The following is a 25,889-nucleotide window of genomic DNA, read 5'->3' as shown; positions in this document are numbered from 1 at the left end:
GGAGAGCATGGTGAAAACACAGATAATAACACTTTCTTTTAGGTCATTTGACTACATTATAAATAAATCCCATTTCTAGCCAGGTATGGTAGCATAGCCTATAACCCTTGTAGTTGGGAGACGGAGGCAGGAAGAGGTAAGCTCAAGGTCATCCTCTCCTACACAGTGAACTCAAGTCTGGGCTACATGAGATCTTGTCTCAAAAACAAACAGCATATAGAAAAACAAAGGCTAAAATACAATTTATATACAGCATTTTTCTTAGAAAAAAAAGATGGGTTCTGGAAGGGGAGACATCTACTGGAAGAAGCTGAAGGCTTAAGAGCTATCAGTGGTGGGAGGAAGAGATGGCTCAGTGGACCTGGGTTCAATTCCCAGCACCTGCATGGCAGCTTACACCTGTCTGTAACTCCAATTCCAGGGCTTCTGACAGACACCCCGACACAGACACATATGAGAGCAAAACACCAATGAACATAAAACAAAAAGAAGTTAAATATTTAAAAAGTTATCAGTGGCAATAATAACAACGCTGACAAAGCCTACAAATCAAAATACTGTGTGCAGGCTAGTCTTTTATCAACTTGACACACAAGCTAGAGTTATCTGAAAGAAGAGAACGTCAGTTGAGAAGATACCACCATAAGATCAGATTGTAAGGCATTTTTTAAACTAGTGACTGATGGGAGAAGGCCATGCCACTGTGGGTCTTTCCATCCCTGTGTTGGTGGTCCTGGGTTCTAAAAGAAAGAAGGCTGGGCAAGCCAGGGGAAGCAAGCACCCTCCATGGCCTCTGCATCAGCTCCTGCCTCCAGGCTCCTGTCCTTTGACTTCCTGCCCTGACTTCCTTCCGTGATATACAGCAATATGTAAATGTAAGCCAAGTAAGCCCTTTCGTCCCCAACTTGCTTTTGGTCACGGTGTTTTGCCACGGCATAGGAACCCTAACCAGGACACTCTGCATAAGCTGCACACATCATCTCAGAAAAGCCCCCTCCCACTCACTTTAGAAATGAAGTAACCAATTAGATTATGAAACTCACTGGTAGAGAGCTTTCCTAGAAAGGAGGTAGGCACCAGCAAGGAAATGTGTCCTAAGTCACATACCTAGTCAGCCTCATGTCAAAGACACACACGGCTACCCTCCCTCTTTTCAGATTGCATGTGTCATTCAGGCCAGCTTCTTCAAAAGCAAGGGTTCGCCTGTCTCCCTGGAGACACCTCCTCTAGGGCTGAGTGGCCTATTCGGGAACTAGCTCAATGACAATGGATCCATTTCAGCTCCTTGGTGGCCTGGTATGAAACCATGAACCCAGTGTCTGACTCACCAAGGCCTAAATGATGTGACTCTGGAACCTGAGGAAGCCTTTGGAACTGAGAACCATGGAAATGCCCCTAGTACTGGGGGTGTTGTTCTCAGATGTCTCTATAAAAGCAGGAGTCATGTGCTCTCCAGATGGGTACGGGGTCCCAATGGAGGCAAAACACCAGATGGTCCTGGGACCTGTCTATCCAAAGACATGAGCTACAGGACAGATGACAGAACTGAGGCCCTCACCATCACAATCCACTCTCCTCAGACAATTCACTAATCCTTCTTCCTCCTCTAAAGCTTTTAGAAGTCAACCAAGTCCAACACTCAGGGAATGGCGAGGTGAGAGAGATGAATCACAGCTGGGTCTGCACAAACTTGGGCCTCTAGTGGGTCTTGTTCCCAGTTCTACTTACCTGCTGTGCTCCTGCTCAGCAATCAGCAAGTCAGCCAACCTCAGCCGGCTACAGTGAGGATGAGTGGGAAGGTACAGCTCCTTCACTGTCACTCGGCTCCTGTTCCACACAAGGCTAAAAGAGCAGGACAGAGTGTAAGGAGAGGACAGACACGGTGTAAGGAGAGAACAGACACGGTGTAAGGAGAGGACAGACACAGTGTAAGGAGAGGACAGACACGGTGTAAGGAGAGGGGCTGAGCTGCCACGGCTTTAGTGAACCAGTCTTCCTTCACGCAGACCTGGAAAACCTGTTCACACAGAATCTCGACATTCCCTTAAGATGGCTGGATCCTCCCTCCTACCACCTCCAGGTTCTAAAGCACCCTGGAGAATTAAGTGAGGAGACAAAAGTCACAGAATGATTCAAGGGGGGTAATTTGATATGGTTTTGTTGTTTTGGGGGGAGGTTGGGTTTTTTTTTGTGTGTTGTTGTTTTGTTTTGTTTTTTCTTTTTTCTTTTTTGCTTTTTGGTTCGGTTTGGTTTATTTTGAGACAGGCTTTCTTTTGTAGACTAGGCTGGTCTCAAACTCACAGAGATCTGCCAGCTTCTGCCTCTGGAGTGCTGAGATTAAAGGCGTGCGCCACCAGCACACCCGGCTTGATAAGAGTTTTGTTGTTGTTGTTATTAGACAACGGTGACAGCAGTGTGGCAACATGGATAGAGCTGTGGTGATCCCAAGAGTATAGTTAAGAGACCATAGGACAGACAGGAGCCATAGTGATGGGACAGAGTCATGACCTGACAACAACTTCATAGCATGGGCAGAAAAACAAGGGGGCAGAAAGGCCTTGTGGACCAGCAAACGCTTTTTGGTTGTGTGCTTCTTTGAAGAAGGAAAGCAGCATCCAGGGTCTAGGCCAAGACATCCTGGCAAGACAACCCTTCTGACTGTGCAAGGCACTAGGTACCTGAGGACTGAGCACAGACAACAGGCTTTTGTCACATCCAAATCCTGTTTCTGTCACCACCCCTGGATTTGGCTGATAAAAGCCACAGCCTGTTTCAGAGGCAAGATAATTACCATCTTGCTGTCTATAATTCTTCAGAAAACACAGTTAACATACCGAAATGAGAACTGTTTAGAGCAGTTATTCTCCAGCTAGAGGCTATTTGGTAATGTCTATCTACGGTCTGCTTGCCACAAGTGAGAAGGCCATCAACAGTTGGTAAGGGTGCCCAGCAGGCAGAGATCAGCACACTCCTGAACACCCTACAATGCACAGTCTGATCACAACAAAGGATATCCGACTAAAAGTGTCCACAATGAGAAAGCTTAATTTAAAGACATCACGAGTGTGGTGCTTCACACCTGTAATGCCAGCACTCGGGAGGCAGAGGCAGGTGGACCTCTGTGAGTTCGAGGCCTGCCTGGTCTACAAAGGGAGTCCAGGACAGCCAAGGCTACATAGAGAAACCCTGTCTCGAAAAACAAACAAGCAAACAAACAAAGACATCATGAGGCCCTTAAGGTTGGGAAGAAGCAATCAGTACACAGGAAGCCACTCTTCCTGTGACACTCATCCACACCCCACCGACCTGTTCCCACTTACTTGGTCATGACCATGTAGGGGCCACTGAAGAAAGAGAAGGTAGGCTCATCATCAGCTTGGATCACTTCCTTTTCTCCAATTACTGGAAGAGATCCTGGGTAAGTGAGCTGCATCCCTGAAGTGAGATAAAACTGAAACCAAGGCACAGCTTCAAATTGTGGGAAGAAAAAAGGGAAACCAACATACCTACGGAACCCTGTCACTTGGCTTAGAGCTGCTACTTAGTAAATACACTATGTACTATCTTCGTGGTAGTGGTTAGTTGGTTGATTTTTTGAGACAGTCTCACTATGTAGCCCAGGCTGGCCTAGAACTCACTATGTAGACCAGGCTGGCTTCAAACTTGCCTTCCAAGTGCTGGGATTAAAGGTGTGCACAGCCATGCTCAGCTGGACTACTTGTTTTTTGAGATAAGATCTCAATACGTAGCTTACATAGGCCTCAAAAATACATGATGGTCCCGCCCCACATCCCGAGTCCTGGGACTGCAGGAGTGTGGCATCTCATATAGTTTCTGGCATTTCTTTTTACAATCCCTCATCCTTCTAAGGGTAGGTTCATCAGTATGATCCCACATGATCCACAAATGACTTTATATTACTTTGAATCCTGAAATATTCTTTCCCTTTTACTGAGGCGGTTCACAGACAGACAGAAGTCCAGCATCTTGCCTGAAGTGATGTGACTGGGACTGACGGGCTCTCAGAATGAGAATGGCCCCCATAAGCTCATGTATTTAAATGTGTGGTCCACAGTTAGTGGAACTGTTTGGGAAGGATTAGGGGGTGTGGCCTTGTTGGAGGAGGTGTGTCACTAGGAGAGGAAACTTACTCCATTCCCAGTTAGCTCTCTCTGCCCTCTGTCTCATGCCTGCGGGTCAGATATAAACTATCAAATATAATTATCTTTTGGTAGAGAGAATAGAGACTGGAAAAGCAATGATCATTAACTTCCTAGCAATGTTCCCCCGAGGGATCACTTCTACATACTTTGTATCTTGCTAGAGTCATTCAAATGAATTTGCTTCAGTGTTTACAATTTTTCAGTATCTTTCATACAATACAAATACTCTGAGGATAAGAAGAGAGGAGTTACTTCTTCTTCCTTGGGAAAACACCAAATGGTGGGTGATGCTGGTGCAGCAGGAGGGCCAGGAAGACCCCGGGGCCCAGGGTTAGGAGGGTGAGGAGGCTTCTGCAGAGGATTTGGCAGCGGTCTTAGGGCCTGCAGTCGAGGCTGAGGCCGAGGCTGTGGACAAAGCCATGGGGCTTGTGGAGAAAAAGCTGAAGACAAGGAGTGGATCCCCGTCACTAAGCTGGGCCGCCTGGTTAAGGACATGAAGATCAAGTCCTTGGAGGAGATTTATGTTTTCCCTGCCCATTAAGGAATCCAGGATTATTGATTTTTTTCCTGGGCGCATCCCTAAAGGATGAGGTTCTCAAGATCATGCCAGTGCAGAAGCAGACACAGGCCGGCCAGGGGACCAGGCTCAAGACTTTTGTCGCTATTGGGGACTACAATGGTCACGTCTGTCTTGGTGTTAAGTGCTCCAAATAGGGAGCCACTGTTATTCGAGGGGCCATCATCTTGGCCAAGCTTTCCATCGTCCTTGTGTGGAGAGGCTACTGGGGGAACAAGATTGGCAAGCCACACACTGTTCCATGCAAGATGACAGGCCGCTGTGGCTCTGTTTTGGTGCGTCTCATCCCTGCCCCCAGAGGCACTGGCATTGTCTCAGCTCCTGTGCCCAAGAAGCTACTGACGATGGCTGGTATTGATGACTGCTACACATCAGCCAGGGGCTGTACTGCCACCCTGGGCAACTTTGCCAAGGCCACTTTTGATGCCATTTCCAAGACCTACAGCTACCTGACACCCAACCTCTGGAAAGAAACTGTGTTCACCAAGTCTCCTTATCAGGAATTCACTGATCATCTTGTGAAAACCCACACTAGAGTGTCTGTTCAGAGGACCCAGGCTCCAGCTGTGGCTACCACATAAGGGCTTTTATAAGAAAAATAAAGTGAATTAATTCTGTTTAAAAAAAAAAGAAGGGAGGAGTTGAGGGCTGGTGTTATGTATAACTCGGAGTTATTGCACATGTCTAAGATGCAAGAGGACCTAGATTTTTTAACTTTCAGAAGGGTCCAGCTGTATAGTTCTATGGATTTGTTTCCTGATGACCTTACACTCCTACAGGTTTAAATGAATATACTTAAAAAGCTTTTAATGAATTGAGGAATATTTTGAGGACAAATAATATCTTTAGGATCCTCTATTCTGTCAGTTAAAGAAAGAGTCCATTGGGGAATGTGAATGAATGAATGATCTTTGCTTTTCCAATGTCTGGAAAAGAAAAAAAATCCTCAGGTTTAGCTGAGAGGATTATGGTAGTTCTTACCTGTAACCCCAGCACTGGGAAGCTGAGGCAGGCCTATCTCAAGTTTGAGATCCCATCTTAAACCCTACCCCTTGATGAGTTGATGAAGGTGGAGAGATCTGGTCACATGATTTTCTAGCTAGCCCAGCAAAGCCTGGCTATGAGTGGAAACATCTTACCTTTCCAAAGCCAAAGCTGTACATGTTTTGGGCAGAAATGATTCCTGGTTTAAGCTGTCGATGAGGAGAACTATTTGGGCTTCTAGGACTATTTAAAAAAAGAGAGAAAATGAATTTATTATTCATAGCAAGGAACAATACTAAACCAAGTTTTCAAAAATGTATAATTGTCATCACAGTTATCCATCAACCTGACACAAAATTAGAGTCACCTGAAAAGAAGAACCTCAATTATAGAACTGTGAGGCCCTGCCAGGAGGTGGTGGCGCACACCTTTAATCCCAGCACTCGGGAGGCAGAGGCAGATGGATCGCTGTGAGATGGAGGTCAGCCTGGTCTACAATGTGAGTCCAGGAGAGCCAAGGCTACACAGAGAAACCCTGTCTGGGAGGGGGGGGGGGTTAGGGGGAGATGGGGGTGACTAGAGACCAGGTCTGTGGACCATTCTTAATTGCTAATTGATGTAGAAAGGCCCAGCTCACTGTGGTTAGTGCCATTCCTAGGCAAGTGGACCTAGGCTGAATAAAAGCAGCAGCTGAACCAGGAGGTGGTACACACCATTAGTCCCAGCACTCAGGAGGCAGAAGCAGGCAGATTTCTGAGTTCAAGGTCAGCCTGGTCTACTGAGCCAGTTCCAGGACAGCCAGGACTACACAGAAATACCCTGTCTTGAAAAAAACAAACAAAACAACAAAAGAAACAGAAAAAAAAACTAAGACAGCTGTCTTTTCCAATTTAGCTCGCTCGCGCTCTCTCTCTCTCTCTCTCTCTCTCTCTCTCTCTCTCTCTCTCTCTCTCTCTCTCTCTCTCTCTGTCTGTGTCTCTGTGACAAGGTCTTTTTACAGGATGAGATCTTCTACCCCTCCTCAGGCACTGGTACCAAGGAACACAGGATACAATGTGTTAACTTTCTGGGTTTAGTTTGATGGATACAAGAACTTAAAAGTAAACACACAAGAAAACTCAAGAGCAATTTATTGAAGTTTGAAAAAGAAAAGAAAAGAAAACAAAACAAGGGCAGGCAAGTTAGAGAACTCTGCAACTTCACTGGAGGACACAAAGAAAAAAGAAAGATGTTTTTTAATGTGTTCCCTCTGCTTTGGAAAGGATATTGTGGGCCATGAGTCGTTAGGCTAGAGGAAGCTGACATAGATATGAATTATGTTTAAAATGGTGTCCGAGAGGCACCTGGCTGCAAATAGCCCATTTTAGTCCCTTTCTTCCTACTAGCAGCTGTACGAGGCTTACAGTTATGCACTTTCATGCCAAACTTGATTTCTTGTTAAGAGTATTATCTTGGGCTGGAGAGATGGCTCAGAGATTAAGAGCACTGACTGCTCTTCTAGAGGTCCTGAGTTCAATTCCCAGCAATCACAGGGTGGCTCACAACCATTTATAATGTGATCTGATGCCCTCTTATGGCCTTCAGGTGTACATGCAGACAGAGCACTGTATACATAATAATATATAAATCTTAAAAAAGAGAAGAGTATTATCTTTTGCCACGCACAGTGCTCATATCTGTAACACTAACCCTTGGGAAGCTGAGACAAGTGGATTGCCATGGGATGAAGGCCAGAAGAGCCTAAGAGAGAGACCCTGACTTTAAAAATAAAAGAAAAAATAATTTTAAAAAGTTGTTTTTGTTGTTTTTGTTGTTATTCTTTTCAAGATAGGATTTTGTGTAGCCTTGACTGCCCGGGAACTCAGAGATCCACTTGTGTCTGCCTCTCAAGTGCTGGGGTTAAAGGTGTATACTACCATACCAGGCTGAGGCCTCTCTTTTACTTACTTACTTACTTATTGATTGATTGATTGATTGATTGATTACTACTACTACTACACATTATTATGATCATCATCATCATTACCACCACCACCACTACTACAACTACAGAGGGGTTACCTTAAAGACCTTGGGTCCAAGTATCCTAACGCATGCTTGTAATCCCAACACTCAAGAGGCTAAAGTGAGAGGCCATGAAGGGTCTAAGGCCAACCCAGGCTACACAGAAAGATCAAGTCAGCCAGGGCTACAGAATTTGCAATCCCAACACTTCTGAGGAAGAAACAGAAGGATCCAGAGTTCAAGGTCATTCTTGGCCACACAGTGAGTTAAGCCAGCCAAGGCTACATGAGGCCCTGTCACAAAAGGGGGGAAAATACTTTAGGAAGCTGAGAGTGGTAGCACACACTGTAATTTCAGCATTTGGGAGGCTGAGGCAAGAGGAGCAGGCTAGCCTCAAAGCCAGAGATCCATCTGCCTTTGCTTCCCGAGCGCTGAAGCCATCCTGGGCTAGAGAGCTCACGACCAGCCTGGGCAGCCAGGCAGGATAGTACCTGTCTATAACCCCACTTGGGAGGTACAAATAGTGGATACAGAGTTCAAGGCCATCTTTTGCCACATAGCACAGTGGAAGCCAGCCTGAGCTATTTGGGGGAAGAGGGCTGATAAAGGACAGTGGTTATCTCCAGACAGTGGTGGTATACAGGAGCAGCAACCAGCACTAAGGTCAATAGCTCGCTTTTCTTCTTACCAACAGCCACACTGAAAAATTATCAAGCACTTCACTAATTTGTATATTATCTTAGCACAGAGGCCATAGTCATTTTCTCTGTATTCCAACGTTAATATATGTACGGCCAAAAGAACATGATTAATTGACTTTTTAATATGGAAATGAAGATGGTGTAACAGACACCCTCTATGGAAGGACCTATGATCTCACCTCCTGGTTTTTACACCCCCCACAAGTCATTTCAGGTTGCTCCATTAACTCAGTACAATATTGCAGAAATAATGGAATTAGTTACGTGGATGGAGGAGATACGGCTTATGGGTAAAGGTACTTGCTACTAAGTCTGATGACCAGTTTGATCTCTAAGACCCACACAGTAGAGAGAGAACTGACTTTCACAGGTTGTTCTTTGAACTCTACTCATGCATGATGGCACAAGCATGAATGGGTGTACACAAATACACACACCCGCACACTGATATTTTTAAAAATTAAAAGAGTCACTTCCAAAGTAAGATAAAGCTGGACTTGTGCCCTGATCTCTCTTGGATCACTGGTTCTGAGAACTATGAGGATATCAAGGCAGCCCAGTGCCAGCCACGCTGTGTGCCATTTTTCACCTGTAGCCTCTATGCAGTCAAGCCTTCAGATGATGGCAGCCGTGACCCCAGGCTCTGATTTATGAACCGCAGACACTGCATGAGGTAAGCAATGCTTAGTGCCCCAGGTTGTGAAGTTTGAGCGCTGAGGGGATCCACCATGCAGTAATAGATACAAATGCAGAGGTCAGTGTTGAAAAGAACCACAAAGCAGACCTTCTCCAACTTTTTCATTTTACAGATGGAAAGATACAGCCCAAGAAGGGGCTGCTGGTGAATGGAAGGCCAGAGAACACCAGCAAGGATAGATGTAAATGCTACTCACACAGCCACTGCTCTTCCCACACACTACACTCAGGCCTGCACACCAGGGCCCCATCAGCTCAAGCATCCCTGTAAATAGTGGTAGTGCATGCATGCAAGAGATGCTCAGTTGATGCTTCAACATTTTCTTTTCTTTCTTTCTTTTTGGTTTTCCGAGCCAGGGTTTTTCTGTGTAGCCTTGGCTGTCCTGGACTCAGACCAGGCTGGCCTTGAACTCACAGAACTCCACCTGCCTCTGCTGGGGTTAAAGGTGTGTGCCACCACTTCCAGCTGCTTCAGGACTTTCCACTCAGACTGAATAAAACTATTCTGCTGCCAGGTGTGGTGACACATACCTTTAATCCCAGCACTCAGAAGGCGGAGGGAGGCTAGCTTCTGAGTTTGTGGCTGGCTTGTCTGCATAGTGAATTCCAAGATGTTTGGGGCTATGCAGAAAGACTGTGTCTCAAACAAAAGGGTAAGGAAGGTGGAGGAGGAAGATATGAATGTTATAATTCTGCTCTGGGGAGTCCTACAGGTCCTGTCTCCTGAGCAATTTAGCAGTTACCAGGCTTTCCCTTCCCTACTTCAATCTGTTATGCTGCTACAGAACCACAAGGCTCCCACCAGGAAGGCTGAAGTGGTTCAAGACTATGCTCACCCCTGGATGAGGCTCCCAAACCAGGGTGGACTACAAATGAGGCGCTGAGGAGAGTCGATCTTCTTCAGGAGGTCATAGGAGAAGCCCTGGATGATAGCCTTCATGTGTGAGGTACAGCGCTGCATGAACTCCACCACCTGCAACACATAGTGGAGACAGACAGTGCTGACCACAGTGTGGCCTGGAGGCTTGAACATGCAGGTCAGTGGTTTGAGGAGCTGAGAGCTTTCAACAGCAAAGTCTCTGCAAAGGGACGAACCTAGGTGATTCTCTAAAGATAGGGAATGTTTTCAGGGAGAGAATCTGTCAACTTACTTCCTCCAACTCTGTCCTTCAATGGATGAAGGAGTGCTAATCCCAGCACTCAGGAAGCAGAGGCAGGTGGATTGATATGAGTTCGAGGCCAGCCTGGTCTACAAAGAGAGTCCAGGACAGCCAAGGCTACACAGAGAGACCCTGTCTCAAAAACAAAACAAAACAAAAAGCTGGGCAGGGTGACACACACCTATAACTCCAGTGCAGGGTGGAGGGGTGGGCAGGTGACACACACCTATAACTCCAGTGCAGGGTGGAGGGGTGGGCAGGGTGACACACACCTATAACTCCAGTGCAGGGTGGAGGGGTGGGCAGGTGACACACACCTATAACTCCAGTGCAGGGTGGAGGGGTGGGCAGGGTGACACACACCTATAACTCCAGTGCAGGGTGGAGGGCTGGGCAGGGTGACACACACCTATAACTCCAGTGCAGGTGGAGGGCTGGGCAGGGTGACACACACCTATAACTCCAGTGCAGGGTGGAGGGCTGGGCAGGGTGACACACACCTATAACTCCAGTGCAGGGTGGAGGGGTGGCAGGGTGACACACACCTATAACTCCAGTGCAGGGTGGAGGGCTGGGCAGGGTGACACACACCTATAACTCCAGTGCAGGTGGAGGGCTGGGCAGGGTGACACACACCTATAACTCCAGTGCAGGGTGGAGGGCTGGGCAGGGTGACACACACCTATAACTCCAGTGCAGGGTGGAGGGGTGGCAGGGTGACACACACCTATAACTCCAGTGCAGGGTGGAGGGGTGGGCAGGGTGACACACACCTATAACTCCAGTGCAGGGTGGAGGGGTGGCAGGTGACACACACCTATAACTCCAGTGCAGGGTGGAGGGGTGGGCAGGGTGACACACACCTATAACTCCAGTGCAGGGTGGAGGGGTGGGCAGGGTGACACACACCTATAACTCCAGTGCAGGGTGGAGGGGTGGGCAGGGTGACACACACCTATAACTCCAGTGCAGGGTGGAGGGGTGGGCAGGTGACACACACCTATAACTCCAGTGCAGGGTGGAGGGGTGGGCAGGTGACACACACCTATAACTCCAGTGCAGGGTGGAGGGGTGGCAGGGGAGAGTGCTGGTGTAGAATGTATCAGGGGAAGGGAGACAGGGTGATCACAGAAGCTCACCAGCCAGGCCTACCCTCCTGGTTCATGAAAGATTCTGTCTCAAAAAATAAAGACGGAGCTGGGCATGGTGACGCACACCTTTAATCCCATCACTTGGGAGGCAGACGCAGGCAGATCTCAGTGAGCTCAAGGCCAGCCTAGTCCACAGAGTGAGTCCAGGACAGCTAGGGCTCCACAGAGAAACCCTGTCTCAAAAAACAAAAACAAACAAACAAATAGAAAGAAAAAAAAAGATGATGGGGCAGAAGAAACAGCTCAGTGGCTAAAAGCATTCACACCAAGGCACACATACATCATAAACACACAATACACAGTAATACTAAATAAAAGACATATCTTTTTTTAAAAAAAACTAAAGCGATGGGGCTAGAGAGATGGATCACTGGTTAAGAGCACTGGCTGCTCTTCCAGAGTACCTGGGGTTCAATTCCCAGCACCCGCATGGCAGCTCACAACTGTCTGTAACACCAGTTTCATGAGACATGGCATCCTCACACAGATGCAAATAAAAGTAAGCCAACCTTTAAAACCTGATGCTAGATGACAGAGCAAAGACACCTGATGTCTATCTCTGGCCACCACAATCCCCGAACGTACTGTAACTCAGGCCTCTGTCCAATCCCACCACTAAGACTGCTGTAAAGTTTGTTCTGCCTCGGGGACCCTGACAATAGTCCACACTCTTCTGGATGTGGCTGGATAAGGAGCCCACTCTTACCTGAGTGCTTCGATCCTTCCCTGCTGCCAAGGCCCAGGCCTGGGGGTTTCGACCCTTCTCATCATGGAGTCGAAGGTCACCCCCTGCATCCAGCAGTTTACTGAGGATCCACTGGCTGCCTGAAAAAGCTGCTGCATGAACAGGAGTGCTCCCATCAAAGCAGCGGCTAGCAACAAAAAGAGGTACAGTGAGTATCCACGGCAACCTTCTTCCTTCCACTGAAGAGATGTAAGCCTGACAACTCAGGTCAGTCACTCAGTACATTTTAGGGATGACGGTTACAATATGGTTTGTGAGAATACTCATACATGGCAGCAAGGGCTTTACACACACACACCTTTATGTCAACCTTCTAAACACACGGGCAAGCTGAGCCTGTGTTCTTTCTTTACTTCCCCTGGCAATGGCTTCACTGAGACATTTCCTGCATGTCTCAGGATCTTGGGGTCAAGCTGGTTAAACAGAGACTCATCTTCTCATGAGACAGGTGCTCTGCTACCCACACAAATTCAGTAGTTGACGCCAAGAAAACTTTGGCATCATCAATCCAGCCAAGGATACGTTCCTCAAAAATTCCACCAGTGCCAAGAAACTAATTAAGGCATAAGAGATGTCCTTTATTGTGTCACTGAGAAGATGAGGGTGTAATGTAATAGCCGTGGTTTCTTAACAGGGTGCACATCAGAATCCTCTGAAAAGAAAACAATTGAAAGTTTTCTCTTAATGAAAAAGTGAAGCAAGAGAAAATGATGAAGAGGAAGAAAAGGAGAACATTAAGAAAATTTAACAGCCAGGCATAGTAGCGCATGCTTGTAATCCCAGCACTCAGGAGGCAGAGGCAGGCAGATCTATGTGAGTTGGCGGCCAGTTTGTCTACAAAGCAAGTCCAGGACAGCCAAGACTACACAGAGAAACCCTGTCTCGAAAAACAAAACAAAAATTAACAGAAAACAAAACAAAACTTTCCAACTGGTTTCCTTTTCCTTGCTCCTAGGCAATTACAAATTCTGACTTGTTTTGTTTTGTTTTGTTTGAGACAGGTTCTCTGTGTAGCTACTGACTGTTCTGGACTCCCTCTGTAGACCAGGCTGGCCTCGAATTAACAGCAATCTGCCTGCCTCTACCTCCCGAGTGCTGGGATTAAAGGCAAATGCCACCAGGCCCAGCCTAAATTCTGTATTCTTCTAGAAGTTTTCTATGTGTATCACATCTGAACAAGAATATGTCATATGAGGCTGAAGAGATGGCTCAGTAATTAAGAATTCATGTTGAGGGCTGGAGAGATGACTCAGAGGTTAAAAATACTGTCTGCTCTTTCAAAGATTGTGAGTTCAATTCCCAGCAACCACATGGCGGCTCACAACCATCTAGAATGAGATCTGGCTCCCTCTTCTGGTGTGCAGGTGTACATGCAAGCAGAACACTGTATACATAATAATAAATAAATAGATCATTTTTAAAAAAAAAAGAATTCATGCTGAAGCTGGGCATCGTGGTGCACGCCTTTAATCACAGCACTCAGGAGGCAGAGGCAGGCAGATCACTGTGAGTTCAAGGCCAGCCTGGTCTACAAAGTGAGTCTAGGACAGTCAGAGCTACACAAAGAAACCCTGTCTCAAAAAAACAAAACTAAACTAAATGCACGCTGATCTTACAGAAAATCTGGGTTCAGATCCCAGCACCCACATGGTGACTCACAACCATCTAGAACTCCAGTTTAAGGGGGAACTGACACCTTCTAACTGTCGAAGGCACTGGGCATGAAAGTGGCAGGCAAAACATTTATACATATAAATTAAATCTTTAAAAATTTTTAAATAGTTTATATATGTTATATAAAACAATCTACTGCCAGGCATGGTGGCACACACCTTTAATCTTAGCACTAGGGAGATAGAGGCAGGTGGATCTTTTTGAGTTCCAGGCCAGCCTGGTCTACAAAGCAAGTCCAGGACAGCCAAGGTTACACAGAGAAATTTTGTCTCGAAAAACCAAAATAAAATAAAATAAAAACAATCTACTTAGGTTGGAGAACTTTCACATGTGAAATACTAGCCACCGTGCCAGGTGTGGTGGCGCATGCCTTTAATCCCAGCACTCGGGAGGTAGAGGCAGGCAGATCGTTATGAGTTTGAGGCCAGCCTGATCTACAGAGTGATTCCAGTACAGCCAAGGCTACACAGAGAAACCCCGTCTCCAAAAACAAAAAACAAAAAACAAAAACAAACAAAAGAAATACTAGCCACCGCACATTTCTTTTCTTTTCAATGTCCGTATAGTATTCCAATATAATTTAGTCAATGAGGCATTGAGATATCTACCAAAATTTGAATCTCAAGAGTACAGCACAGTGACACCTACCCATAACTCCAACACTTGAAAGGTAGAAGCAGGAAAGTCATGAATTCAAAGTCAATATGGTCTACAAAACAAAACTACACACACACACACACACACACACACACACACACACACACACACACACACACACACACGAACATTTGCTGCTTTACCAGAGGACCTGAATTCAGTTCCTGGCACCCATTGGATAACCTGTAAGTACAGTTTACATGTGACATACACATAAAATCTTTTATAAATAAATTCTTAGACTAACCTGAACTGACAAGTCAGGATCTGCAAGCATGAGCCTATGAACGTTCTTGTTTCCTAAGTTCCTCAAGGGAGGATAATGAGGTTGCCAGGGCCCAGGCTTCTGGGTGAGATCAGTGGTTCTGTGTAGTGTTTAAGTATTCCTAATCAAATCTATCCTATTTTTGTTCTAATTATTTCTCCTACAAGTAGTAGGAAAGCTGAGAAATGGGGAGAGGATATTGTTTTTCATTCCCCAGGAATGCTAAAAAAAAAAAAAAAAAAAAAAAAAAAAAAGGAACATTGGTTTGTAGACAACAAACCAAACCCTATAAAGAAATAGAGGTCCTAATGGGATCAAATGCATTTGAAGCTGGCAAACACCTTTAATCTTAGCCCTGGGGAAGCAGAGGCAGGTGGAACTCTGAGTTCAAGGCCAGCCTGGTCTACACAGAGTTCAGGATAGCCAGAGCTACACAGAGACCTCTGTCTCAAAAAAATACATATGATTGTTTACATGACCAGTAAAGCTCTTTTTATCCGTTTAATGGTTAAAAACAAAAACAAAACACTTCTACCCTGTTTTATTCTATTTTGTTTATTTGTTTGGGTTTTTTGAGACAGGGTTTCTCTGTGTAACCTTGACTGTCCTAGACGCACTTTTGTAGACCAGGTTGGCCTTGAACTCAAAGCGATCCACCTGCCTCTGCCTCCCAAGTCCTGGGATTAAAGGCGTGTGCCACCACCACTCAGCCCCTGTTTTACTCTCAATGTTGTTTAGTTTAGTAAAAATTGATGGGATGTTTTTCTTCTACTAAGGTTCTTCTTAGTGTGTGCACTGAGGCCTGTACTGACTTAGGCCATGTAATCCCACGGTCCACTAGTTACTGCAGTGCTCATGTGTCTGAATGTCTTCTGCTTGCCCTTTCCATTTCTTTATCGTGTTTGGAGTTGGGATTCTGTGGTAGATACTTACCTACTCAGTACACGGAACTACAAAACATTCATGCCTTTTTACATATTTATGAATTTACAAACATATCTTTAAAAGATTTCTTTCTTTTCTTCTTCTCCTTCTTCCTCCTTGACACAGGGTTTTTCTATTTAGCCCTGACTGTCCTGGAACTTGCTATGAGAACCGTGAAAGTACCTGCCTTTATGCCCTGTCACGAATTACAGCTCAGGTGAGAAGGTGTTACTATCTAGAAAGAGGTAAGTGCCTCATAAAGAGACATTCACATGCTTACACTGCTGTTCTTCCACATTACAATTTGTACCAAATATTAACCTGAAATTCTTTTAATTCCCAACTATAAAAGTCAGGCAAAAGTCACACTTTCTGAAAAATTGATATCAAGTACATGTCTGTGGGTATTTTGAACTGTTTGAGCAAACAGAGTACATAATATAAATAATAACTTAGGAAATAGAAATAGGCCAACAGGGAGAGTTATGAGTATGACTCATTATTTTCACATAATCATTCCATAGAATAAAGTGTAATTGCTTAGAAAAATCAATTTTATTAGTTAAAACATTTCAACACAGACACATAACTATTTTATTGATAAAAATTAATAAAGTTTCTCTATTTAATGTTTTTGTCCAACAAAGGACAGAAGTATAGTTTAAGGATTAGAGTCCTAGGTTCAACCCTCAAAATCAAAAAAATATTTGGCCAGACATGGTAGTGCACCCCTTTAATCTCAGCATTGAAGAAGCAGAGGCAGGCAGATCTCTGTGAGTTCAAGGCCAGCTTTGTCTACATGACAAGCTTGGGATACATAGTGGGGTCCTACCTCAAAAACCAACCAACCAACCAACTAAAAACCAGAAAGAGCAGGATGTGGTGGTGCACACCTTTAATTCCAGCACTTGGGAGGCAGAGGCAGGCGGATCTCTGAGTTTGAGGCCATCCTGGCCTACAAAGAGAGTCCAGACCAACTAAGGCTACACAGAGAAAGCCTGTCTCGAAAAACCAAAAAATAAAAAATAATGAATAAAAACCAGAAAGAAAAAAACAACAACACTGGGCTGGAGAGATTTCTCTGTGGTTAAGAGTGCTGTCTGCTCTTCCAAGGGTCCTGAGTCCAATTCCCAGAAACCACATGGTGGCTCACAACCATCTATAATGTGATCTTATGTCCTCTTCTGGCCTACAGGTGTATATGTAGATAAAGCACTCATATACATTAAATAAATGAATAAATAATCTTTTTTTTTTTTAAGAAAAGCAAACTGTGCTTCTGCAGAAGTTTTTTAAAAGATTTGTTTGCTTGTTTGTTTTACAGTGTTCTGCCTGCACACCAGAAGAGGGCACCAGATCTCATTATAGATGGTGGTGAGCCAGCATGTGGTTGCTGGGAATTGAACTCAGGACCTTTGGAAAAGCAAGCAGTACTCTTAACTACTGAGCCATCTCTCCAGCCCTCTGCAGAAGTTTTTAACAAGCTGCAGCAGTAGTTTCTCCTTACAAGACTAGTTTGTTTGTTTGGGGGGATTGGGTTTTTCAAAACAGGGTTTCTCTGTATAGCCTTGGCTGTCCTAGACTTGCTGTGTCTCAGGCTGGCCTCAAGCTCACAACAATCCATTTCCCTCTGCCTCCCTGAGTGCTGGGATTAAAGGGGTGTACCACCACACCCAGCTATAGAAAAATGATTTTCTAAATCCATATTCTGCTTTGTAGAAATTGATATTATTGTACTTACTGATTTGGATCTGAGCCATAATCCACCAGAACATCAACTGATTTCATATGGCCCAATAATGCGGCAACAAAAAGTGCTGACTGGCCCAGAGTGTTAACTGCATCAACACGGATCCCTGGAAAGCAAACACAGGTAAGCATAAACATCAGTATCATCCAGCAATGGAACCGAGGAAACTAGTGAAATGTCAAGGGGAAACTTTGTTTTTGTGCTTTTCAGTTTTTGAAAAAATTACTCTATATATATATGCGCATGAGAAGGCCAGAAGAGGCCGTGCAGGAGGAACAGCAAAACAGCTCTAGGACTCATGGAATACATACAGCCCACCAGTTAGCATACTAAGATGGCTGTGTCTCGGTGAGGCATAACCCTGAAAACTATGTGTCCTGAGGACTTCATGCTGTTATGGAGCATAGCTCTGCTTGTTGCCTTTGCTGTCCTTATAATCCCCTTAATATGTGAACTGTGTGATTACTATAAAGGGGGCTCCCAGCCCCTCACTGGGCAATATCATTGGCATACGCAGTAACAATGCTTGATCTTTTTCAGGCATTGCTGCTACAACACATTAATGGTTCAACCACCACCCTTGAAAAGAACCTGCAGATGTAGATTGCTAACAGTGGCCACTATCCTTAGAAAGAATTTGGATAAATGGATTGTTTAACAAGGTTAGGCAAAGATGTTTTTGCTAGTGGCTCTGACGTAGAAAGTCCTAGGGGAAAAGACTGTTTAGCAAAGTGAGGTAAAGATGTTTTTGCTATTGGCCCTGATGCAGAAAATCTTAGGGGACAATTGAAGTAGAGAGAAAGTACCCTCTTATTAGTAAAGCTACAGACTTTTTGAGGTTGGTAAAGCAAGAACAATGGCCCATAGCAGCATTCACCAAGCTGGGCTGGTGACTGAGATTACCACTGATTTCCTTATTCTATTTTTCTGCCCTCAGCTTCATGATACGATTTAATAAAGCATATTAATGAGTAGACGAGCACCTTTAGGACTTAATATAGAAATGGCTGATTATTTTTAATCAGAGTTTAGAGTTGTGATTCTTTTAAGATCTTTATACCATTATTTTTACTTTTATTATTTATTTTTATTTTTTGGTCTTTTGAGACAGGGTTTCTCTATGTTATCTTGGTAATCCTGGACAAGGCAAAGGCAGGTGGATCTCTGTACATTCGAGGCCAGCCTGGCCTACAAAGTGAGTCCAGGACAGCCAAGGATACACAGAGAAAGCCTGACTCAGAAAAAAAGAAAGAAAGAAAGAAAGGAAGGAAGGAAGGAAGGAAGAAAGGAAGGAAGGAAGAAAACAAATACCTTGCTTGCTTATACTCTGTTAATATGTAACAAGTTGCTTATGTACAAATGTATGTGGGTTCTTAGAGATAACTTGTTATTCATGTTTCTTCCTCACCCATAAAACGCAAAACACTTGATCATGTGAAGTACTGGGGATGATTTTCTTACATCTATCCATTGTAACCATTTATTTATAGAGAAAGAGAATGTAAACACACTGCAGGAGCAGCAGCTTGTTGAAACCTACCTGCTGGAGTCTGTCTCACTTCATCAGCGAGAGAGGGAGGGATGTTTCTTTTCTCTCCTTCTTTCCCCTCATGTTTTAGACCCTTGCCACCATCAGCTCTAGCCCCCACTAGGAGCCATCAGCCCTAGCCGCGGCTTGCCACCATCAGTGGACACTATTGCCAGTAACAATCAGTTCCAGCCTGGAAGGTTGCCCTCAGAAAAAGTCTACAGGATTCACGCCCCACCTTAGTTTTCCCCAGTTGCTATCAAGGCAGGACTTCAATAGACATCCCAATCCCAGGAGCTGGAGTTTCAGGAGGCTGTGAGCTGGGAACCAAACTCTCAACCCTCTTATCCACTGAGGCATGTCTGCACGCCCATGTGCTTTTGAATTTTGAGACAGGGCCTCACATAGTCCAAACCAAGCTGAAACTCCTGACTCACCTGCTTCCACTTGCCAAGTGCTGCGATTACAGGCATGTGTCACACTTTGCATTCGGAGAAATCTCTGATAGTTCTGTCATTTACTTAATTTGTTTATTTAAGATAAAAGGCCGGGGCTGGAGAGATGTCTCAGTGCTCTTTGTAAAGGACCCGGGTCCAATTCCTAGCACCCACATGGCAGCTCACAACTGTCTGTAACTCCAAGATCTGACACCCTCATACCAACACATATAAATTAAAAATAAATAAAAATATTAAAAAGAAAAAAAGATAAAAGGCCTATGGGGAGATATGCTAAGTGGTTAACAGCCTTGGATGCTTTTCTGGAGGGTTGTGGTTTGGTTCCCAGAACCTATATGGTGACTCACAATCTTTCTGGCCTCCTATGGCACTGAATCCACATGGTACACCAACATATATGCAGGCAGGACTCCCATGAACATAAAATAAAATAACAAAGCTTTTTTGCTTGGTTGGTTTTGGGTTTTTTTGGTTTTGGGATTTTGGTTTTGGTTTTTCAAGACCACCTTTCTCTTGTAGTGCTGGGATCAAAGGCATGTGCCACCACGCCCGGCCTTAATAAAGCGTTTTTTTACAAGGCAAATGTTTATGTGTCTAGGCTGGTCTAGAATTTAAGATTCTAATGCCTCAACCTACAAAGTAACTGGTATTAGGGGCTATGCTACCATAAACTGAAAGAAAGGAGAACCTTTCTTTCTTTCTCTCTCTTGGGGGCAGGGATTGAGACAGGGTTTCTGTGTGTACCCTTGGCTGTCCTGGACTCACTCTGTAGGCTAGGCTGGCCTTCAAACTCACAGCGATCTGCCAGCCTCGGCTCCCTGAGGGCTGGGATTACAGGTGTGAGCCACCACACCCAACTAAAGGGAACCTTTCATAGGCAGGAGGGTCTCTACACAGTTAGATTAGCTTGCTCTACATATTGAGTTCCAGGACAACCAGGAGCTTCATAGCCAGATCCTGTGTTTAAATAAACAAAAACAAACTAATCATTTTTCACTGCTGTGGGGCTGGACTGATGAGTCAGAGGCTAAGGATCCAGGTTCAATTCCCAGCACCAACAGGACAGCTCACAACCTGTAGTTTCCAGTTCCAGGGAGTCTAACACCCTCTTGCAGCCTGTGCACTAGGGATCTCACCATCCACAAATGTACTGGCAGATAAAGCACTCACTCACACAATTTTTTTCTTTTGTTTTTTTTTTTTTGGGGGGGGTGTTTGGGTTTTTTGTTTGTTTTTCTTTTTTCTTTTTTCCTTTTGGTTTTTCTTTGTAGACCAGGCTGGCCTCGAACTCACAGTGATGCACCTGCCTTTGTTGGGGTTCTTTTGTTTTCTTTTTTCTGGACAGAGTTTCTCTGTGTAGCCCTGGCTGTTCTGAGACTCACTCAGTAGACCAGAGATCTGCCTGCCTCTGCCTCCGGAGTGCTGGGATTAAACGCTTGAACTATCACTGGTCAGCTTTCATTCACATAATTAAAAATAAAAATAAAAAAATAAAATCTTGTGACTGCAAGGTAGCTCATCTGACCTAGGCATCTGCTACAATCCTGACAAGCTGAATTCAATCACCATTACCCCCCCCCCCCGTGTTGTCCTGACACGCACGTGTTGTCCTGTCACGCACATCGTCCCCCAAGTATCACACAAAATAAAAATGTTTGCCTTGGGAGAGAAGGTGGAGGTGCGGGATTCTCATTTTATTGTATTTCATTTGTTGAAGTCGACAGTCACCACTCCCACCAAGGCTGGCCTTGAACTCAGATTCAATCTACCTCTAGAGCACTAAAAAGCATGAGTTTTTGTTTCAGTATATTTAATGTACACGTGCGCAAGTGCTGAGAACTAAAAGAAAAGGCACTTGCATGATATAACATGTCCAAAGATACTCCCTGCAAGTGTAATAAAGCATCACTGGCTACAATTACTATAAGTTAAACATAAAATGAGACAACTTACACACCAACAAGGAAAGCTTGAGAGAACTCTCACATTGATAACCACAAGAAATAAGTCCACTCAGACTGCGTTCCCTCCCTCTCACTCTCCCGAGGGAGAGAAGAACGATCATCAATGGCAGGAGGCAGCTGCAGAAAGCAGCACCTAGAGCCGGCTTCACGCTCAGGAGGGAACGCTACGTCTCGTCCTCGTGGTCTCGGGTGCTCTACACAGTCAGAGAAACTTCTCTAGTAACAAACTATAGAAATGATCCCTGAAAGTATAGTCTTAACCCCACTGCCCCGCGCCAGCCGCTCTCCACCAAGCGACACCACATCTTCCTCACGGCCACTTCCGACGCCGCCTCCGCGATCGCCGTCCCGCCGCGGCTACTGCACACCACGTCGGCGCGCACCGGGCCGTGGTCCCTCGCGAGCCCACTCGCTAACCAGCCCAAGGGGCATTCCTTTGGAGTCGCTACAGTTTCCCAACACCAGGCAGACAGGCTCCACGATTAGCATACGGCCGCTGAACAGCCAATCCGCTGCCAGGGCCCGCCCGTCCCGCCCGCTTCCGCCTGCGTCCGGTCGCCTGTCACTCGAGGCCACCAGCGGCCGGGTGGGGGCGACCGCGCCTTCCCTCACGGTGCGAGCCGCCCCTGCCTCAGCCCTATGCTGCCGCCCCAGGGCCAGAAACGCTGGGGGAGTTTGGACTTCTGGCCCAAGCCAGAGCCTTTCGTGAGGAGGGAAGTTTTGGAAAAAGTACGTAAGGGAAACGGCAATTCAGGGACTGCACACTTTTTAATCAATTTTGTCCTGTGACCAAAGAAACACAGATGAAACAGAGCACTAGGGAAATTGAGGCAAGCGCATTTTCCCACGTGTAAGGCCAGATGTAGTTAACTACAAAGTCAAACCCTTGGTTTAAAAAAAAAAAAAAGGCAACACAAAATCTGCAGATTCAAACTCTTAATATTTTAGTTGCATACAAACTAAGTATTTATGACATTTTAAAATAGATTTTTAAAAACTAGGGTGGAGAAATTGCTCAGGGATTAAAAGCACTGGCTGGCCTTCAAGAAGACACGGTTCAAATTCCAGTACCGACAACTCACAATTGCAACTCCCGTTCCAGGGTATCAGACACCCTCACACAGACATATATGCAGGCAAAACATCAATGCACATAACTTAAAAAACCATTTTTAAAAATATGTACAACCTTGGAGCCAGGTGTGGTGGCGCACGCCTTTAATCTTGGCACTTGGGAGGCAGAGGCAGGCAGATCTCTGTAAATTCCAGGCTAGCCTGGTCTACATAGTGAGTTCCAGGACAGCAAGGACTACATAGATTCTGTCTCAAAAAATGAAAAAAAAAAGTAATATCAGCAGGCGGGGAGGCAGAGGCAGGCAGATCTCTGTGAGTTCGAGGCCGGCCTGGTCTACAAAGAGAGTCCAGGACAAACAAGCTACACAGAGAAACCCTGTCTTGAGGGGGTAAAAAAAAAAAAAAAAAGTAGGCTGGAGAGATGGCTCAGAGGTTAAGAGCACTGGCTACTCTTCCAAAGGTCCTGAGTTCAATTCCCAGCAACCCATGGTGGCTCACAGCCATCTATAATGAGATCTGATGCCCTCTTCTGGTGTGTAGGTGTACGTGTAGTTAGAACACTATATACATAATAAATAAGTAAATTAAAAAATCTTTAAAAAAAAAAAGTATTATGAGCCCGACATGGTGGGATACACATTTAATCCCAGCACTCGGGAGGTAGAGGCAGGTGGATGTTCGCTGTGAGTTCAAGGCCAGTCTGGTCTAGAAAGTGAGTCTGGGACAGTCAAGGCTACACAGAGAAACCCTGTCTCGAATAACAAAAACAAAAAGGTATTGTGAGTGGACCATCACATCTAGCTTACAGTTCTTTTAGACTGAATAACACTCCATTTTGCATATATACCATTTTTTAAATCCACTCATTTGCGGATCGACATACAGGCTGTATCGGAACAATTATGTTTACAGTATGCTGATTCAAAATTCTTCAACAGAATCACAAGTGGTGTCTCAGAGTTCAACCCTAGCCCTCTGGAAGCAGAGCTCTGACAACTTGTGTCCACGCTGGTCTTCCTAATGCATTTGAGGTCAGCCAGGGACACATAGTGAGACCCACTGAACAGTTCTGACCGTGTTTCTGGCTGGCCCAGAACTCAATCTGTCAAGATCAGCCTTGAATTTTGGGTGACCTTCTTACTGCTGGCATGTTAACACCACACCCAACTCTTCTGCTTTTAAGAAAGACCTCAGTATGAAGTTCAGACTACCCTGGACTCACATATGTGACTGAAGCTGGTCTCCAACTTTTTGTTTGAAAACAGATTGCACTGTGTAGCTCTAGCTGGCCTGGAACTTGTTATATAGAGACGCCTGGCCTCGAACTCAGAGATCCACCGGCATCTGCCTCCGAGTGCTGGGATTACAGGCGTGCGCTGCTGCGCCCAGCTGACCCACACACTGTTGTTCCTGAGGGCCACCTTGCTACTTCTGCAGTTGGTGTTCCAATCCATGTGCCCACCAGCTGCAGAGAGAGGTTCATGTGTCCCAACATCTGTGGTAACATTTGTTATTTTACTGATCTTCGCCATTCTGACTTGAGATGGAATGTCAATCTAAGTTTAATTTCTCTGATGACTAAGCATATGAACACTGTGCATGTCATGGTACACATGCGGAGATCAGAGGAGAACTTGTAGATGTCAGTTTTCTCCTTCCACCATGTAGGCTCCATGTGTCAAGCCCAGATCATCAGGCCTTGGCAAATACCTTTACCCACTGCGCCATCTCTCCAGCCTTTTTTAATATACTTGTTGGCCATTTGTATTTCATCTTTTACAACATTTATTTTATGTGTATGCATGTTTTGCCTCATACATGTAGGTGTGCCTTGTTTGTGCCTGGTACCCGTGCAGATCAGAAGAGAGCTTCAGATCCCCCCTGGAAGTTCCAGAGGTTGTAATCTGCCATGTGGGTGCTCGAAACTGACCCAGAGTCCTCTCCAAGAGTCGTAAAAGCTCTTAACTGCTATGCCATCACTCCAGCCCTTGTATTTCATCTTTTGAGATCAATGACTGGCTAATTTGAGTATTTTCGTTTGGATTTCTTTATAGACTAATCTCCCCAGAGATAGTATAGCTGGCAAGCATTGTTTCCCATGGACTGTCTCTTCACTCTGCTGACTGTTTCCCTTGCTATGGAGAGCCTTTTAATTTTACTCAGTCCAGCTTAGCAATTCTTTTCCCTCTTCTTCCTCCAGCTTTATTGGAATAGTTTAAAATTACATTTTCTATTTCTAGAATTTCAGTTGCTTTTTCCATGACTTTCAAAAAACGTATCACCAAAAATGAAACATAGTTGTCAAAGTGATACAGTATACAAAAGAACCTTGATTTCTATGAAGATACATTTCTCTATAATTCCTGGATAGCTTCAAATTATGCTAACTCTGAGCATCGATGTTTACTCCAGGTTTTAGATCTTGTCTTTGAAAACACTATGCTCTCCACCTTTGCCATCGCCATCTGCACAGCCAGCATCAACACCAGGGCGAAGCTGCTCCCAGGTTAGGCTTTTGTTCCCATTTCCCTAGCATAACCATCAACATGTCTTTCAGTTTGTTTATTCCCACTCAACTTTACTTTCTGGGAAGGCCTGATGCAGAGGTTCTCAGTGTTATTTAACAGCTACCAAAGTTAGACAATCCAGGGCCATCATTCTGCGATATACACGGAAGCCCGAACACTTCCAGAATTGGTTTTATCTCCTACATGGGGATACACTCAAACCCAGAAGAGCTTACTGAACTAAACTCTTCCTATTCATTAATCTCTAATTCACCAGCGGCACAGAAAGGGTGTTCATTATACATAACACCTCTACCAAACTAAACTCAAGTTCGAGGATCGGGGGTGAGGGCCTCGCGGGCTGGGGAAGAGGGAGGGCTTCAGCCCACAGACAGGGATTCCTGCGGGCAGGCACGTTTGCTTGCCAAGCCGGCATGGCAGAGGGAAGGAGATTCAAACCTGGGAGACAACGCTTTCTCAGAGTGTGTCCCTAATGGCTGGCTTTGGGCAAGCCCCGATGGAGCGATGGAGCTGGTGACTCCAGGCGAGGGGCTGCCTAGGAGCCTAGACTCTCAGAAGACCATCCTGGAATGGGATCTGAGACAGTTGTATGAAGTGAGGAATGTGAGGCAACTTGTGAATTAGGGGGTTATAAACCCTGGGAAGTGAGGGTGAATGTGTCTGATTGCTAGAGCTGAAGGGACCAGAACATCTCATCACATACAGTGATACTGTGCCTTTATCACCGAATGACAGAATTTATGTATCCCATGTGTGAGAGGATGATGCCACGGTACAATTAGAGACCATTTGGAAAAGTGGGGCCTCTATTTTCTACCTGAGGCTCCCATAAAATTCTAGATTCATCAGATCAGGTTGGGTGAGAGGTCCTGCTGAGAAAGGGAGT

At 45.2% G+C, this 25,889-nt stretch overlaps 1 protein-coding gene and 1 pseudogene across 11 annotated transcripts in view; one reads left to right on the top strand and one right to left on the bottom strand.

The window, feature by feature from the left end:
* TEX14 (testis expressed 14, intercellular bridge forming factor) overlaps positions 1-25,889 on the bottom strand; it is a 152,911-nt gene that overhangs the window by 51,469 nt on the left and 75,553 nt on the right. For 9 of the 10 annotated variants that reach the window (XM_084803249.1, XM_084803247.1, XM_084803245.1 and 6 more), the window contains 6 exons: positions 17,443-17,557; positions 12,143-12,308; positions 9,962-10,098; positions 5,880-5,961; positions 3,321-3,451; positions 1,729-1,842 (listed from right to left, as the gene is read on the bottom strand). In XM_084803249.1, the coding sequence (XP_084659375.1) occupies positions 1,729-1,842; positions 3,321-3,451; positions 5,880-5,961; positions 9,962-10,098; positions 12,143-12,308; positions 17,443-17,557 (745 nt within the window). Of the gene's footprint in view, positions 1-1,728; positions 1,843-3,320; positions 3,452-5,879; positions 5,962-9,961; positions 10,099-11,502; positions 11,603-12,142; positions 12,309-17,442; positions 17,558-25,889 lie in introns of those variants that run through there. The other variant, XM_084803244.1, reaches the window with a different exon arrangement.
* Positions 4,441-5,324, top strand: LOC311609872 (small ribosomal subunit protein uS5-like; annotated as a pseudogene). The gene has a single exon. The product of its transcript is annotated as a small ribosomal subunit protein uS5-like (transcript).

The sequence above is a fragment of the Acomys minous genome (genome assembly GCF_964271855.1).
Source record: "Acomys minous genome assembly, chromosome: 12".
Lineage (NCBI taxonomy): Eukaryota > Metazoa > Chordata > Mammalia > Rodentia > Muridae > Acomys > Acomys minous.
This window is presented reverse-complemented; position numbering and strand designations above follow the sequence as displayed.